We start from the raw sequence: 17,045 nt of genomic DNA on the forward strand, positions 1-17,045 counted from the left end.
CGCACCCTTACTGTAAAAAGGTGGTGCCTGTGCCTGGAACCACAGATTGCTTCCAGAGAGCATAACTGTCATGGGAAGGCGGGGCGTGTAAAGGAGCCAGAGCCCAGAATGAGACCAGATTAGTCTGTGAGGAGCTACCGAAGGATTCTAAGAGACAGCTTCTTGCTTGACCGAAGTTCAGTCTCTGAAGCTTTTCTATGGGCAAAATGAATATCAATAAGAACTCTGGGGTGTTTAATTTCTTATCTTTTGGATTAGGATGGAAGACTGCTGCCCGAGTATAAGAAAAATCCAATTGAGATGGAGGATATTTATGATTTTCACCAAGGCTTGTACGTGTGCGATTACACTCAGTCAGATAATGTGAGTTCCTGGACCGTCCGAGCTGTGGTTCAAGTGAGAACCATCGGTAAGTGACTTTTTCTGAACTCTTGTGGACCGGTGAAAATCATCTTTATTTGGTTAAGTGATTATTTTTCTTTAGATTAAGAAAAGAGATAGTCACACACTGGCAACCATTAAAGGGTTGCATGTTGGCAAACCCAGTGTCTCCATCAACGAAGTCTTATTACACAGAGGGGCTCAGCTCTGGGTCATGTTCATCTTGTCTTAAAGTGGGATATCTGTTCCTTTCTTTCTGGTTTATTTTTGCAAGAAATTTAAATATGCATTGGATAGTTTCTACTTGTGTATTTTATTTTTTAAGAAAAGGAACATCACTGCTATGGCTTGAGATCTGTTTCCCACGAGGCACTGAAAGATTATAGTCTAGATCAGTGGTTCTCAGCCTCTTTGATATAGTTCCCTTGTGTTGTGGTGAGCCCCAACCATACAATTATTTTATTGCTATTTCATAACTGTAATTTTGCTACTGTTATGAATTGTGATGTAAATACCCATGTTCTCTGATAGTCTTAGGTGACCCCTATGAACCCTAAAGGGGGTCTTGATTCACAGGTTGAGAACCCCTGGTCTAGATTAAATTTATGCTTTTTCTATGCATGCATACATTTATTGATAAAACACAACACTGCCTTTTGCATCTTAAACACACACTATCTTATTAAGGTGATGGTTTCGAGTTGGCACCCCTTATTCATGATGAACAAAATTTAAATATTCCTAAATAATATTGGGGGCCACGAGACTCTTTTGATTGGTATCAAGTTGTGCTTTTACTTTCTCTCCCCTAATTTATTCCTCTTTGACTAACAATAAAATCAAATCTCTCTCTCTCTCTCTCTCTCTCTCTCTCTCTATATATATATATATATATATATATATATATATATATATATGAGCACTGCTTCTGCTTCTGACACCAGAGTGAACGGCACCAAACACTCTTCTCTTCCTAATGGAATGAACATGGGTACTCACTCTGCTTTGCCCAGGGCTCTGACTTGGATGTATATCACCTATGTTGGGCCTGATGGACTGTGATGGTTTGTATATGCTCATGCTCAGGAGTCATGAGAAAACACCATACAGAGGAGGGAGAGAAGACCAGTGAACAGGGATCATTGGGTGTGGCTTAGGGTCTGCCCAAAGGTCCCACTTCACACTTGAAGCTGGTTTCAAGTTGTTAGTTCACCTCTCTCTCTCTCTCTCTCTGTCTCTCTCTCTGTCTCTCTCTCTCTCTCTCTCTCTCTCTCTCTCTCTCTCTCTGTGTAGGTTTTTGTTTGTTCATTCGTTTCCTTATTTGAGCAAAGGTCTCTCTGTGTATGCCAGCATAGAATCTTTAACACATAGTCTAAGTTAGCCACAAACGCATAATCTCTCGCCTCAGCCTCCTCAGTGCTGGGATCATTAGACCTGTGTGACCACTTCTGACAAGTTTGGTGTTTTACTCAAGGGACAAGAGAGGAGCACTTTATATTGTAATGCATGAACAGGCTTGTATACAGGCCAAATCACTCTGTCTAACATGAAGAAGTAACATTTTTTGAGAGTAAGTTTGGAGGCGGGGAAGACATGGTTAATTCAGGCAGTTGCCAGGAGCGACATGACAACGGTCATGCATCTGGAAATTTATAGGAGATGCTCCCATGGGCATGTAGGGGCTGGGAATAGTAGAAGCCAAGGATGGGAGACAGGGCTCCACTGCCTTCTACTGATAGTGGACAAGGTAGGAGTAGGTGTGGTCAGCAAGCTTAACAGACGGTGGCAATAACTCAGGAGGTAGAGGGAACAGAGTTTCTGAGTGAACAGAGCACTGCATTTTACAAAACAAATGAAAAGAAGAGAGAGCAGACATTCTAGTTTTCTGAGACGGTATGTCAGTAAATGCTAATAAGCACTGTATAATAAGAATGGGAGACCGAGAAAGAGGAGAGCCGATGCTAATTTGCAAGGACTTCAATCATAATGTTGCAATGAAGAGGGATATTAGATTAATGATGGAGACCTCAGGGCTGGGGATGGGAGTGTGAGAGTGGCCAAGTTGAGGAGCAGATTCCTCAGCCCCTGAAGTACTTCCAACATGTGTAAAAGAGGGTGAAGCAGTAAGATCTTCATGAAGCATACCCTGGTGGCTGGGTATCCATGGGAGGAGAGTTTATGGTGTGCTAGATAAATAAGTTTGGAGGCCAAGACTGCCAGGAGGAGGATTGTGTGTGCCCTGTGGGTGCTGGATGGTGTAAGAGAGATTGGGTAAGTGAGGAAGACTGTATGGACTGAGAGTAAAGATGAGAACCCATGAGAACCGAGAGCCAAGATGCTGTGGGGGAGACCACGGCTTTTCCCAGGAGATAGCATCCCTTCAAGAGAAAGCACGGCATTTGGAACTTTGTGGCAGAAAGGTAAAGGGCAAATAAAACCAGAGGGTAGACTCAATTCTCCTTCATTCTAAGCTAAACTATGAGTTGAAGGGTGGCTGGGTGGATGGTTTTGAAGCTCAGTTCCTTGGGCAGGTTCTTCTCTTGGCTGGTGACTCATCTAATGGCAACAAGGAGAACTCTTCCTGTAGGAGACACAGATGGAGGTCCAAGTCTGTAGTGAGTCCAGGACTGACTGGGGAGACCAATTACTGTGGGAAACATGGATCCTTGAAGAACTGGTTTTTAACCTAACATCTGTAGCCTGATGTACCAGTCATTTCATGGACAAGTTGTGTATATGTGTGTGCCTATGTGCCTGCGTGTGTGCGTGTGTGTACATGCACATGTGTGTTTGTAGGTCACAGTACAAACTTGGGTTTTACTTCTCATGTAACCCATCAGTTTCTGTTGAGACAGAATTTCACACCTTCTTGCAACTTGTCATGTAAGCCAGGCTGTCCAACCAGAGAACCCCAAGATGTCTGTGTGACTCCACTTCTCCACACTAGAATTACAAACACATGCACCATGCCCATGGGGTGGGTGCGGTATTTTGAGAGTCCCATGGATCAAGCTCAGGTCCTCATGCTGTTGTAAGCACTGTGCCAGCTGAGCTCTCACCCCAGCCCTAAAGAAGTGACTTTCTGAGTGGCTATTTCAATTTCAAGATGTATGTCTTCTGGGTAAAGTAAAAAAAAAATCAAAATCAAAAGGAGCACCAAGGTCTTATATCGGCGTTGACATATTATCCCCAAGTCTTCAGTGAGCGGGCCTTCTCAACGAAAAGGGTGATTTTTGTTTTCAACTTTCAGATGAGGACACCAATGTGAAGCCGGACATTCTGGATCCCGTTACAGACACTCTGGACGTGGAGCTTGGTAAGCTGCCTGGTTATTACCATCCCTGGATGACCCTGTGCTCCAGGGAATGGGTCAGAGTGACATAAAGAGTGATTAGACTTTGGAGCGAGAGTATTCGCTGTGTACCGTCACTTGGTCCTGACTGGTTTTGTTGTCCCCCCGACCGCATGTCTTCTTAATCTTGAGTCTCAGTCATCAGTCAGATTTGCCCCTCACTATGTCATCCTGATCTTCCATTGAGGTAGCCTGAGGAAACATTCTATCTGAGTGCCCGGCGAGCTAAAGAAGATGAACTGTTTTTATATTTTAGATGCCTAGGTTTCCATTTAGGTCATGTGTAGGAGTTTAGCCAGTTAATGTTAACCCCTGTGACTATGACTCTTGGTCTATTCCTTGAGACCTTTATAGAAGAATACTTCAACTCTGGCTCAAGTATATTCCAAAGTGGCCCCTTCTTCTGCATCGAGGAGACATTGCCTTTCCTCTGGTTGCCTTTAATTCTGTCAACTGCATTTATTGTTGTACACACAGCCAAGTGGAAATTGTTATGCTTGAAGGAAAATGGTGGTGTTTCAGTGCAATAGTTATTGTTTTAAAGAGAATGACTTCGTTTCAGACAAAGAAATGTAAACAAATTATTATGACAATCTCAGGTCGGTAGGTGGCAGCAGTGGCACATCCTGGGGCTAGAACTAGCAGGGATGAAGAGGAAAAAACAGGATGGTGGAAAGCAGGAAAACACAGCCCGGTTGTGTATAGCATCAGGGAATCTCAAAGCATTGCTAGTGGACAAGATCAAGATCCAAAGATGAGCTTCCAAGTGGATTCCCCACCCATTCATACACAAGTCAGTTCTAAGTGGAAGATAGAGAATCCACACTAGGGGTTGGGGGATGGAGAGGGCAGGAAGACGGAGGGTGGTCCAATAACACGCATGGCGTATCTATCCATCTATTGTGTGGTAGGCCAAATGTCTGAGAATCTAAATGACTTCTTCCCTTAACTGCACACGCCTATACTGAACCTTCTTCTACAAGGCCAATTGATAGCTAGAACCTCAATGATCGTGGAAGGATTGGTTGTAATTGGCCTTGCAGAAGGTTCAGTGTGTGTGTGTGTGTGTGTGTGTGTGTGTGTGTGTGTGTGTGTGTGTGTGTGCTGTTCTTATTTATTTATTTATTTATTTATTTAAATTCTGTTCTTTAAAGGAATTTCCATTCACAGTAACCTCATGACCTTGACTCAGTATGTGAATATTAGCTAGTCAAATGATCTTTTCGATGTGTCTTACACATCATTACTAATGTTTAAGATGAGGTTGAAGAGTAGCCTGTTCATAGGGCTTCAACTTGATTGTGAATTTCCTCATGCTAGGGACATAGCGACACATAGTTGAGATATACAACTTAGCCACAGGGGGCAATTGTAAGCAGAATCATGTTGCTAAGTAAGATGTGTTAATGATTTGCTATTTCTGGTGCCCACTTGACTGACGACTGCCTGCATCCTGATGCAGCCTTCTGGTCTTTTCCATTACATCAATGTTCTGACATGCTCTCTTCCTTTTTTTCTTGACCTCTGCATTTTCAGGAAAGGCTTTTACTCTACCCTGCAGAGTACAGTTTGGCTTCCAAAGATATTCAAAGCCTGTAATAAAGTGGTATGTCAAAGAATCTACACAGGAGTGGGAAATTTCAGAATTTGTGGAGAAAAGGTAAGAAAAAGATTGTGACCCAAACTAGTGATTTTATACCTTTAGAAATAGCTGAAACAGAGTTTATGGTGGTGGGGTAGCCACTAGTGCCTACTAGTGGGGAAAATAAAAATACATAAATGCTATCTGTCTGTCTATCTATCTATCTATCTATCTATCTATCTATCTATCTATCTATCTATTTATCTATCTATCTCTTGCCTCTCATCTATAATATTTATTTAAAACCCAGAGGTACTCCATTTCTCATGGCACCATAAAGTAAAGTACGTATACAGAACTTTCAGTCAATGGTGGAACCACATACAAGAATGGTCCCCTAAGACTGTATCACTTAGTGATGTTAGAGATATATTGCCAATGTTAAGTGTCCTGTGATGTTTGCACAATGGTTTAAAACACCCTAGACTGTTTAAAAGTGTTTCTAATTTAATTTAATTTTTGGAGGCAGGGTCTTATGTATCTCAAACTCTCTATATAGGAGAAATGTGAACGTCTTAAATGCCGGAATTACAGGCACATGCTACCACATTTTCTGTATGTTTGGGATTGAACCCAGAACCTCGTGCGCACTAAGCCAGCACTCTACCCTCTGAACAATAGTCAAAGCTTTCATATTTTGTCTTGGTACCAGGGACCATCCACTGTGCCGAGCATGTACTCTACGCTAAGCCAAATTCTCAGCCCATAGAGGGGGTTGAAAACAAACGAGAGAGGGTGAATCCTACCCCACCAGGTCTTCAACTCCACCTCTGTCTTCATGCAGTGTGTTAAGGAAATGGCACCATAGCACAGATTCTGACAAAAGAGAATTGGTGATGTGCTTATGAAGCGGTGGAGTCTTAGAGCGGCGGATATCTATCTTGGAATGCTAGCAAGCTGAAACATTTTATGATAACTAGACTTCATTTATTGTTATCTATGGCTAACAGACACCCCAGAAGTTATGGGAGAGGGGAGTTGACCAGTTGAAAGGAAAACTGTAGAACTTTGTAGAAAATTGTAGAGCCAAGCCATCCAATGTCTAGAAAAGTAAGTCTCTATCCTAGAGCCAAAGAGCTGGGGCCCATCATGGCCAGTCAGACACATCAATAGAAAATGTGTCCTCCCAATTTTCTACATTAGTCTCCCCCTAAAAAAAGAAACCACAGAATGTTCTTTAGTTTTTCAAGGATTTCACTGAGCACATGTACTATTTTGAAAATCGGAGATTAAACAGTAGAGGAAAGATTTTACTAAGGGAAACGTCATTTGGAAAGAAGTTCTAAGATCGAGGAAAACATTGTAATTTCAAAGTGATGCTGCATGAGAGTCTGTGTAGGAGAAGTGAGGCAGAGTCCACAGCAGCATAACTTATCTGAACATGGTCCAATGAATGTGTCATTTATGAGATGATTAATGTGGCTAATGAATGATGCAGTTGTAGAAAATGGGGACTAAGTAAATGCAGAGAGTCACAGCATGATGTCACTACTATGGCCAAACACTACTCATCCTCCTCTGAGCCTTACCCCTGACACTACCAAGTCAGGATGTTCATATCATGACTCCTTAGAGTCTGTGTGGTAAGGAAGGAAGAGATTAAAGAGTCCACAGTCAGTGCTCAGCCAAGAACCTGTCAGCCAGCCTCAGGAGGGATTGGGTGGTGTGTGTGTGTGTGTGTGTGTGTGTGTGTGTGTGTGTGTGCGCGCGTGTGTGTAGGTGTGTAGATGTATGTGTAGTATAGATGTGTAGCTGTGTGTACACATGTGTGCACTTACATTTAGAGGCTAGGGGTAAATCTCAGTTTTTATTCCTCAAAGGCTACTAACCTATTTTGGAGGGCAGAGAATAGAATCTCTTGCTGACTAAAGTAGGCTAACTGGCCAGTGAGCCACAGGGAATCACTTGTGTTTGCCTTCCTGATGCTGGGATTACAAGTACATGTCACCACACCTGGCTTTTTACATGGGTTCTGGGGAATAAATTTAGGCCTTCATGCTTGAGAAGGAAACATTCTACAGACTGAGATTGTTCTTAAATTATTGATATTCTTCATTCCCAAAGGGGAATTCTTATAATAAAGTCCAGAGAAGGGCCACAAGTAACTTTAGTGTAAACCCTTAGCAGATTCCATCACTTGATCAAGAACAAGCCTCTTCTGTCCGTTTCTGATCTCCTGCTGTCTTCTTGTGAGAAATTCGCACTGGCTCCCTGTCAGCCTTCCCAGAGCACACAGCCTCACGAATGGCAGTTGATCTTCCTGAGTGGGTGTGAATTTCTCCCCTCCTTTCCCTAGGATTCAATCCACTTTGAAGAACGAAGTCATTGAACATACTGTCTTCTTGAGAGAAGTCACCCAAAGAGATCTCAGCAGAAAGTTTGTTTGCTTTGCTCAGAACTCCATTGGGAACACAACACGGACCATCCGTCTGAGGAAGAAGGAAGGAGGTAAACCTAGAACCTTGTTCCCAAGGACTGACAACTGTTCTTCTAGAAAGGGGAAGGGGCATTTTCCCAAAGAAGAGCGTCAGTGTTTGCAGTGAATGTTTTCCAGTCACTGAAGTACTTTGCTATGATAGCTCCTGGAAAGTCTTGACCATGGGCGTGCAACTGACTTTGACCTAGGCTTCTTAAGAACTAATTTGTACGTGAGAGAGCCCGCTACTCAACTCACCCAGCTTGTTCGTTCATGCTGTCACCTATCCATGTACCCTTCCCACTTATTCATTCTCTCAAGCACTCAAGTAGCCCATCCATCACACCCACACTACAAGAATTACCAGCCCTGCCTACCCATGCCCACTGTGGCAGGCCCATTGTGCAGACATCACTTTCTTTGCTGTTGCCTCAGCTGGCTTCCAGAGAACATGACAACAGCTAGGAGAAACACCCAATGAGGAACAGTTCAATCATTAACAAGATTTCCAGGGATGAGGTTGGGTCAGTCGATGACTGGAACACATCCCAGTGTAAATGTCCTCTAGCCATAGCGTGACACTGTGAGCATGCCGTGATGCTGGCTTTCCTATGTAGATCCCTTATTTATAAGATGAATCATGGAGAGTGCAGGATGATGCTGATGTAATTCCTGGTCTAGAAATGTTTAGACGTAGGTGGGGATGAGCACACACAAATGTAATTTATAACAGGCAACAGGAAAGATACAAATGAGCCAAGTAGACATTCATAGGAATAAAAATAAATGGCTCGGCCTTGCGGGTCAGCTCATCAGGAATTTCCCATCCAGACTTAAGATGACAGAGGTGGGGCAATGGTTTCTATTACATAATAGGTGTGTTGGTCCAGATGTGTTTTCTCAGAGCTCTGTGTTTCCCTTAGTGGTGTTTCTATACATCCTCCTCGGCATGACTGTGATGCTGGTGGGTGTACTGGTGGCAGCTGCTTTGCTCTACTGGCACTGGATTGAAGTTGTCCTGCTGTGCCGAACCTTCAAGAACAAAGATGAGACTCTGAGGGGTAAGATCACCCCTGGCATGCCACTCTCTGACTAGGAGACACGGCAATGTGTGTGTTACTCCCGACCTATTGGCTTTCTTCTCTTAGAGCTGTCTTAGATATGATTTCATGTGTCTCCTGCCAGTCAGAGCAGCTCATGGGAGAAGTCAGAGGTAGCTAATGCCTGATAGGCAGTGTCTTATTGTGCAGGCTTAACAACTTCTTTTCTCCTTCTCCTCCTTCTCCTCCTTCTCCTCCTTCTCCTCCTTCTCCTCCTTCTCCTCCTTCTCCTCCTTCTCTCCTTCTCTCCTTCTCCTTCTCCTTCTCCTTCTCCTTCCTCCTCCTCCTCCTCCTCCTCCTCCTCCTCCTCCTCCTCCTCCTCCTCCTCCTCCTCCTCCTCCTCCTCCTCCTCCTTCTTCTTCTTCTTCTTCTTCTTCTTCTTCTTCTTCTTCTTCTTCTTCTTCTTCGTTTTTCTCCTGCTCTGGCTTTATACCAGGGAATATTGAAGAAAGTCCAGCTCATTCTACTTACCAGAAACCTTGTAGTGTAGTAGACACTTTTGTGGGATTTATGGGACTTGGAAATATTCTCTCTGCTAACCAATCTGAGGTAATTCAGCAAACAGCAGCTTTATGTCCTGCCTTCCTTGTTCATAAAACAGGACTGTAACAGCATCAGACAACCTTCAGACTGGTACCTCAGTATGTAGAGACTTGGTCTGGTCGGCAATGGATGTCCCTTGAGGATGAAGCACATGCCATGCCTAGGTATTAACTATTGCCTTCCTCACAGCCCCCTTAGAGGAAGGCGAAGCTACAAACTTCATATTAGACCACCTGAAGAGGCTGTATCTTGACTTTGAATCTGTAAGTCTGGTTTTAGGGAACCGATCACCTGGTTTATCACCCCATGAAAACAAGACACAACAGGCTAGGGATGTGTCCCAAACAAGTGTAAGTTGTACAAAATACCAGTCCTATTATTAATAATGACGCTTCTGTCAATTCACCAACAAGACACCGTCATAATACCCATCCTGTTGTCTGGGCTAGAATACCGCCTTAAGCTTTGCTGGCCTTGGAAAGTCTCTGGTTGGCATATTTGCAGTATTAACTCTCGAACAACTCTGCTGCTTGGAGCAGTAGGTCTGCCTGTGGTATAAACACCCTCACTGGAAGGTTGCTCCTGAGGCCAGTGGCTTTTGTAGGCTGAAGTAACAGGCACCCAGAAAAGGAATGTTCCAGGTCTGAGTTCAATCCCCAACAAAACAAACAAACAAACAAAAAAACCAAACAAACAAAAAACTAATAAGTACATGCACTTCATCTTTCTTTAGATTGATTATTGGTAACATCCTTTGAGATCTATAAGCCAACAATGTTTTCAGAATTTTTGTTTAATTAGCCTTTTTTACCTGAATGGGACAAATGCCTAATCAGTCTTCCCTAGGTAAGTCCACACTTCTTTCACTGAACTTTTTTTTTAACCTTAAGATTCTAGGGTTTGTGAAGTGGAGTCATTTGGCACGGAACTTTCAAAGTTGTTGGTTGTTGTCGTTTCTCTTTTTAACTGTGGTTTGCTCAGAATTGGGTTCTCGAGCACAGGGATCCAGCGCCCTCTGCTGGTCAAATGGATATTTGTTTTCAAAATGAAAGCCCAAGCAAGAGTTCATTGTGAAGGTGTAAACTTCATAAATAATAATACTGGAGGACATACGTAGGTCCTCTAACACCACACTCTGTAATGCCATTACTAAATAAGTTTATCTTTTGAATTATAGAAAACTGCGGTTTTACAAAATGATGGGAGGAATAGAAGTAACTATGGTTTGTTACACCTTTTTAATTAGCTTTTAAAAACATCTATTGATATTCACCCACCCCCTTTTCTCCTTCCTCTTCCTCAGCAAAGGTGCCCTCGTTTTTTAACCCTTTCTCCATACTACCCGTGTCCCCGTTTCCCCCTCCCCAGAGCTTCATCTTTACCCTTACCTCAAAGTCTCACGTTTGAACACACCAGCACTTAACCTGCAGGCCACACTTCAGAGTCTCCTCCTTCCTATACGGGCAGTTGAGTACCTCACAAACCAGCTTCTGGAGCTTTGGGGGCCCTGAGCCTTGTGTTTTATTTGTAGATGGTAGTCAATCCTTGAGGTGTCTCTCTTGACTTCCATTGGATGAATACACTGCCGACTGGCGTGAGACAGCACTTCTGGCCAGAGACACTATTTACTTCTAAGAACACTGTAGATGGAGGTTATGGGATGGCCTGAAATATAAACTCAAGCCGCTCCATCCCAAACCCTGTGAGTTAATATAACAGGAGAACTGGGTGAGAGCCAGAGACTCTAGCCTGGCATATTTGTTATCTGATGCAACCATTGACATCCTCCAAGGGGATTCTCCTCTGATCTCACCTCACAGCAGATACAAGTACTGTCACATGACATGGCACTTCGTGACGAGGGTACATTCAAATACATGTACACTTAGATCATGTTTCTTTGTAGAAACAAAATGTAGTGTGCTTGTATAAACCTAGACGGTGTAGCCTACTAAACAGAATGTTGTGGAGAGTGTGTGTAGATAATTGCTACACTACAATAGTACACTATCAGTACACAGTGGTTACTAGATATGTAAATATAGAAAACCCTTCTACTCCTATGTTTAGATGAACAAAACAACCAACACCCAATTAAGCAGAAGAGAGCATTTATCCAATTGTGAGACTCGTTAAAGGCCTGGTATGTGAGGCTGTGGATGGCATTGTAGGGCAAACGCTGCTTGGAATCAGGAGTGTGTTCCTCAACTATGGCAAGTGGAGTGCAACCAATGTTCAGGCCAGCGACACAGTCACGTGTTGTGTACGGGAATGGCCAGAGGGCTATGTGTCTGCATGCTATCTGTGCATGTAGAGGACCACACCAGCACTCCTGCACATGGGAGAAACATGATGTGCTAGGATGCCATGATGTGATGACCATAGCATCAAAGGTCAATAGGAGTCACCTGCGTGTTGCTAACTTCCGGAACCTCCACTTTGACGGAGCCCACTGTTAAGCGAACCGTCCATTGCTGCTTCGTGGCTGTAAGTGTGCTGCCATCTCCTAGTGGATCCTGGATCCAGATCTTAACAGCACTTGCTTTCTGGTTATTATCACACTTTAACAGAGCAGTCTCCTCTTTGATGTGCGACTAATGAGCTAGAAACATTGCAGATACGAAGGACGACACCCTCCGGAGCACACGAGATTCAATCATGGGAGGCCCCAGCTGTTTGATCTCTCCCCATCGAGGACACAGGGGCGCTTCATAAGTTAATCATTGGGTTTTATACGGACAATCAAAAGCACTCTGTTGTTGGTTTTAAGATGGATATGTCTGCTGGCTTTGTTTTTGGTTCCTTTATCCATTTACCGTACGCTCCAAACACCTGTGTAGACCATGATAGTTTTTTAAAAAAGAAAAAAAAGGGGGGCTTTGGTTTTACTTGTTGTTTCCTTTCCGTAGATAAGAAGGAATTTGATGCATTTGTATCCTATGCAAATTGGAGCTCTCCTGAGACTGAAGCCACAGGATCTCTGAGTGAGGAACACTTGGCTCTAAATCTTTTCCCGGAAGTGCTAGAGAACACATATGGATACAGCTTGTGTTTGTTTGAAAGAGACGTGACCCCAGGGGGAGGTAGGTCTTGTCTGCCAAGGAACCAACTAGAACACAAAGAGTCACCCACCGTAGATCTGAGCTTCTTCTGTCACACCTTCATCTTGATACATGTCTTCTGTGTTTTCATTTTATTGTGAGCTTAGATCACGGGCAGGAACGTGGAAAATTGTGCTCCAGAGATATGCTCTGTCTTCCAGGAATTCTATTTTCAGGAGAATAATAAATAATGAGAGGGCCTTGGGGAAACCACCTAGGCTTTCCCTGGACTCTTCGTGGGAAATTACCACTCTCATCTTGAAAACATGGCCTCTCTGGCTTCTAGAATCCTGTTCCAGCAGGAGGTGTAGCAGGCCTCTCACTGGATGTCATACATGACCCATCCAGGCCTCCAATGCCCTGCTCTCTCTCTGTCCACAAGTTGCTTGGGGAGTACCATGTTCCTCAGTCATGTTCTGACGTTATTTAGGTGGTTTATGTGGTGTTTTAAGGCAGCAGAATACAGGGACAGTCAGTTGTGGGTATTGTCACATATTTTCAACAGTTCAGAGTATGACAACAACGGGGGCTGGGGGAGGGGGAGGTGGTGGGGTCCTTTCTCCTTATCTCTTTGCCCAAGTACCCAAGTTAGAAGAAACCCTCCAGACATCTCTGGAAGTTTCAAAATTGTTGTGACTCAAGTTTTAATGATATCCATTGAAAGTCATTAATTTATTTATTTTTGTTTGTTTCTAGTATATACTGACGACATTGTGAGCATCATTAAGAGAAGCCGAAGAGGAATATTTATCCTGAGTCCCAGATACATCAATGGACCCCGTGTCTTTGAACTACAAGCAGCAGTGAACCTTGCCTTGGTTGATCAGACACTGAAGTTGATTTTAATTAAGTTCTGTTCCTTCCAAGAGCCAGAATCTCTTCCTTACCTTGTCAAAAAGGCCCTGCGGGTTCTCCCCACAGTCACGTGGAAAGGCTTGAAGTCGGTTCACGCCACTTCTAGGTTCTGGACCCAAATACGTTACCACATGCCCGTGAAGAACTCCAACAGATTTATGTTCAACTGGCTCAGACTTATCCCGAAGGGCTTTTCCCCTGAGAAGGACCTAGCAACGCAGAAACCCTTGGGAGGAATGCCCAACTCGGGAAACAGCCATGGAGCTCAGAACAGAACGCCCGATGCAGGGAACAGACACGGAGCTCAGAACCTCCTTCTCTCCGGCCACCAGAAGAGGTGCTGATGGGCAGAACTTGCTGAGAGGATCAGGCTGACAGAAAATTGAACCTTTCTGCTCTCAGTGCCCAGCGAGCTTGACAGGCAGTGGAATGAAGCAACATCTGTGGTTTTAGGGTCTGAGTTCCTGGAAAGGACACGGACACACACACACACACACACACACACACACACACACACACACACACACAGAGAGAGAGAGAGAGAGAGAGAGAGAGAGAGAGAATATGCTCCAGACCTCTGCCTTGCACTCAGCACACATTTCCCTGAGAGTTTCCAAGAGTTTCTGTTGAGCAGAATCAACAGAAATAGCTCCGTGGGCTGTCTAACATGCCTGCATGCCTGTTTTGCACTATATGCATGAATTTATCATATGTTTGCATGTATATGCAGTCAGATAAATAGGATTTTATTTTGTTGGATACCAGTGATTGGAACTCCATCTAAAGCCCTTTGGTAAAGAAATTTCGCTGTTTGTTTATTCCACTCTACAGAGGAGAAACGTAGAAGGTGAGACAGAGCACAGAATAGGTATGATCTCCTGGGTCCCGATGGGACATGACCACTTTGAAGGCATGAACTAGGTATGTGTTCCTAGACCCATTGATGACTAATGTGCATGGGGTCCTTTGTTGGCAGAACATGTTGTGACTCACAAATGCTTTTAGTGAGCTCATCTGAGTCTGAGCTTAGAAAGGTGCACTGTAGAATGGTGGACATTCCCCTTGGGACTAAGTGAGAGTTGTGCTTCTTTCCTGCTCAGTACTGTAAGTGAAAGTCACATCCCAAGTCACTATCACCAGAAAAATTACATGCTCAACACTCAGAGTGTCAAAATTTTGAGTCCAAGTTCTTCTAAATCGTGTATAACAGAGAGGACAGAACCCTTCTCTTGGTTGGTAGTCTCCACAGGATTAGGTTTAGGAACGGGATAGAGCTAATTACAATCTCTCCTTGTTTTCTTGGCTAGAGACCTTTGGGCAGAAATCAAATCTTACCCGAGTCTCTGCAAGTAGAGACTAATTTGTCCCAGATCATTAGTTCAATTAAGAGACAAGGAATGGATTCGCAGCTATCTACAACCCGGAGAGTCTGAGCCATAAGTGTACACATGGGTTGACAAGCAACAAGAGTACAGCAGAAGCCATACCTCTCAGAGCCATTTACTGGCTGAGAGTAGACCCTGTATGGACACTGCTTGACTGAGTGGTCTTAGGGGGAAGTCTTCCTTGGTAACAGGATGATGTGTTGAAGGGCCAGGGCTTCATTTTGATTAGCAAGATGAATTTGATGCTCATAAGTTGGTCTGTCACTAAAAACAAGGTTTTAGTTGAGGTGGCCGTTTATGACCTTTGAATGTCACCTTTCCTGATGGAATAGGGTGGCTTTTCCTGTGGGCAGTAAGGCAGCACCTCATGAACTGGCTCCCACATCACAAGTCACATCCACTGCAGACTGACCGAATGAGGTCCACAGGCAGAGTGGGTCATCCCCTGACATCTGCCCATTTGGTGCCTGTGTGAAATGCTCTTCTGATCCTCCTTCGCAGAAGAACCACATCATAAAAACCACTTTGGCTTTGGCGCTAAGCAGCATCCTGGCTGGAAATCTCAGAGCTAAAGAGGAACCAAAGAGCATAAATTATCCCTGGAGGAAGTTTTTGTGGGAAGGACTGCTGTGGGATCGCAGTGGGGAGGAACCCACACTTGTTGAACCACTGTGCCCTGGCTAAGGCCAGATTTCCTGGGTTCCTTGTCAGCCTCTCCCTGAGATCATAGACTCAGAAACCTTTTCTGGCCAGTGCAGCCAGGTTTATGTTGTTCCAAGATAACTGAGTGCGCAAGCCTTTGGCTTTACAGCACCTCAGACTTGTATATCCATGGAAGCAAAAAGACCCATTTAATCCATGAATGCCCTCTTTCCCGTAGCGATGTCCAGTGAGCATGACAAGTTTGCATCTAGGGCAAAATGTTACTATTATTTACCCTGTGCATATCAACTAAAACAAGGGAAATAATTGAAACAAAATCCCTATGTGTGCGAGATTTTGGCTGAGCGACTAGACTCAGTAGAAAGCAAAGCCCTGTTTTCTGACTGCACCATCTAGATGAGGAGGCCATGTATCCTGCCTCTTGTTTTACACACACTGCACAAATACAATGGTCGCAATGCTTTATTTCAGTATAAAAAGGGAAGCATTGTCATTTGAGTGTAGATGCCGTCCTTCCAGGACACACTGCAGACCTGCCCTTATGGACCCTGTAGGGTCTCCTAGACAGTTCTCAGAGTCAGTTCTCAATAGCATTCATGTTATTCCCAAGTTAACACTTCAAGTAATATAAAATAAACACACACAGTCTTGACTAATGGCTTGTTTTATGCCAGCTTGTGATACAAGCTAAGTTCGTTTGGAAGAGGGAACATTGGCTGAGAGAGCGCCCCCACGAGACCAGACTGTGGGCAAGCCTGTGGTACATTGTCTTGATTCACAGTTGATGTGGGAGGTCACAGCTCACTGTGTACATGTCACCCCTGGGCTGGTGGCCCTGGATGCTATGAGTAAGCAGGCTGAGTAAGTCATAAATAGGAAACCAGTAAGCAGCACTCTTCCATGACTCTGCTTCAATTCCTGCCTCTGGATTCATGGCTTGTACTCCTTGCACAATGGATCTGAGAATTGTAAGACTGAATAAACCCTTTCCTCCCCAATTTCCTGTTTTATCTCCTGGTGTTTTATCTCAATAATAGGAACCCTGACCGAGACATTATCCTTTGCATCACGGCTAAACAATCTGGAGAAATGCGTAGGGAAATCACTCTGAGGGCTGGTGAGATCATTCAGTAGGTGAAAAGCTGACCTACTACAATCTCTGGATCCCACCTAGAGGGATAAGGAGAACAAATTCTCAGCATTTTCCCTCTGGCCTCCCTGCACGCCATATTATGAGCAGATGTGCGTACTCTTTCTCCCTCTCCCATCTGCTCACAGGACAATGATGAGTGACATTAAATTTTAAGATGACAAAAATTCATTTTGAAGACTTCAAAAGGTGAACAAAACCAGGTAGGTTAGAGAAAAATAAGAATCCAAGGCTTATTGGTTTTTCTCCCTTTCCCCAGTATTTAATGATCTAGCCTGAGTCAGCCCAAATCTTTCAAGCGGGCATGGGGGCTGACCACAGAGCTGCAGATGAAGCATGAAGATTGAGGAAGGATTCCCTGGCCTTTTGTTCTCTTAGGCTTTCTCATCCCTTCCCTGGGTTCCTGCCCAGACTTTAGACAGTCCAGTATTTGAAGCAAGAATGCCGATAGAGACTT

At 44.0% G+C, this 17,045-nt stretch overlaps 1 protein-coding gene across 5 annotated transcripts in view; it reads left to right on the top strand.

Moving 5' to 3' along the window:
• Il18rap (interleukin 18 receptor accessory protein) overlaps positions 1 to 16,436 on the top strand; it is a 32,861-nt gene extending 16,425 nt beyond the window's left edge. For all 5 annotated transcript variants that reach the window (XM_017596795.3, NM_184047.2, XM_039084549.2 and 2 more), the window contains 7 exons: positions 259 to 409; positions 3,632 to 3,697; positions 5,270 to 5,393; positions 7,672 to 7,823; positions 8,715 to 8,852; positions 12,344 to 12,517; positions 13,232 to 16,436. In XM_017596795.3, coding sequence (XP_017452284.1) covers positions 259 to 409; positions 3,632 to 3,697; positions 5,270 to 5,393; positions 7,672 to 7,823; positions 8,715 to 8,852; positions 12,344 to 12,517; positions 13,232 to 13,734 — 1,308 coding nt within the window. In that variant the 3' untranslated portion in view covers positions 13,735 to 16,436. The remainder of the gene's footprint in view (positions 1 to 258; positions 410 to 3,631; positions 3,698 to 5,269; positions 5,394 to 7,671; positions 7,824 to 8,714; positions 8,853 to 12,343; positions 12,518 to 13,231) is intronic.
• Positions 16,437 to 17,045: the final 609 nt, after the last annotated feature.

Source organism: Rattus norvegicus, chromosome 9, assembly GCF_036323735.1.
Source record: "Rattus norvegicus strain BN/NHsdMcwi chromosome 9, GRCr8, whole genome shotgun sequence".
NCBI lineage: Eukaryota > Metazoa > Chordata > Mammalia > Rodentia > Muridae > Rattus > Rattus norvegicus.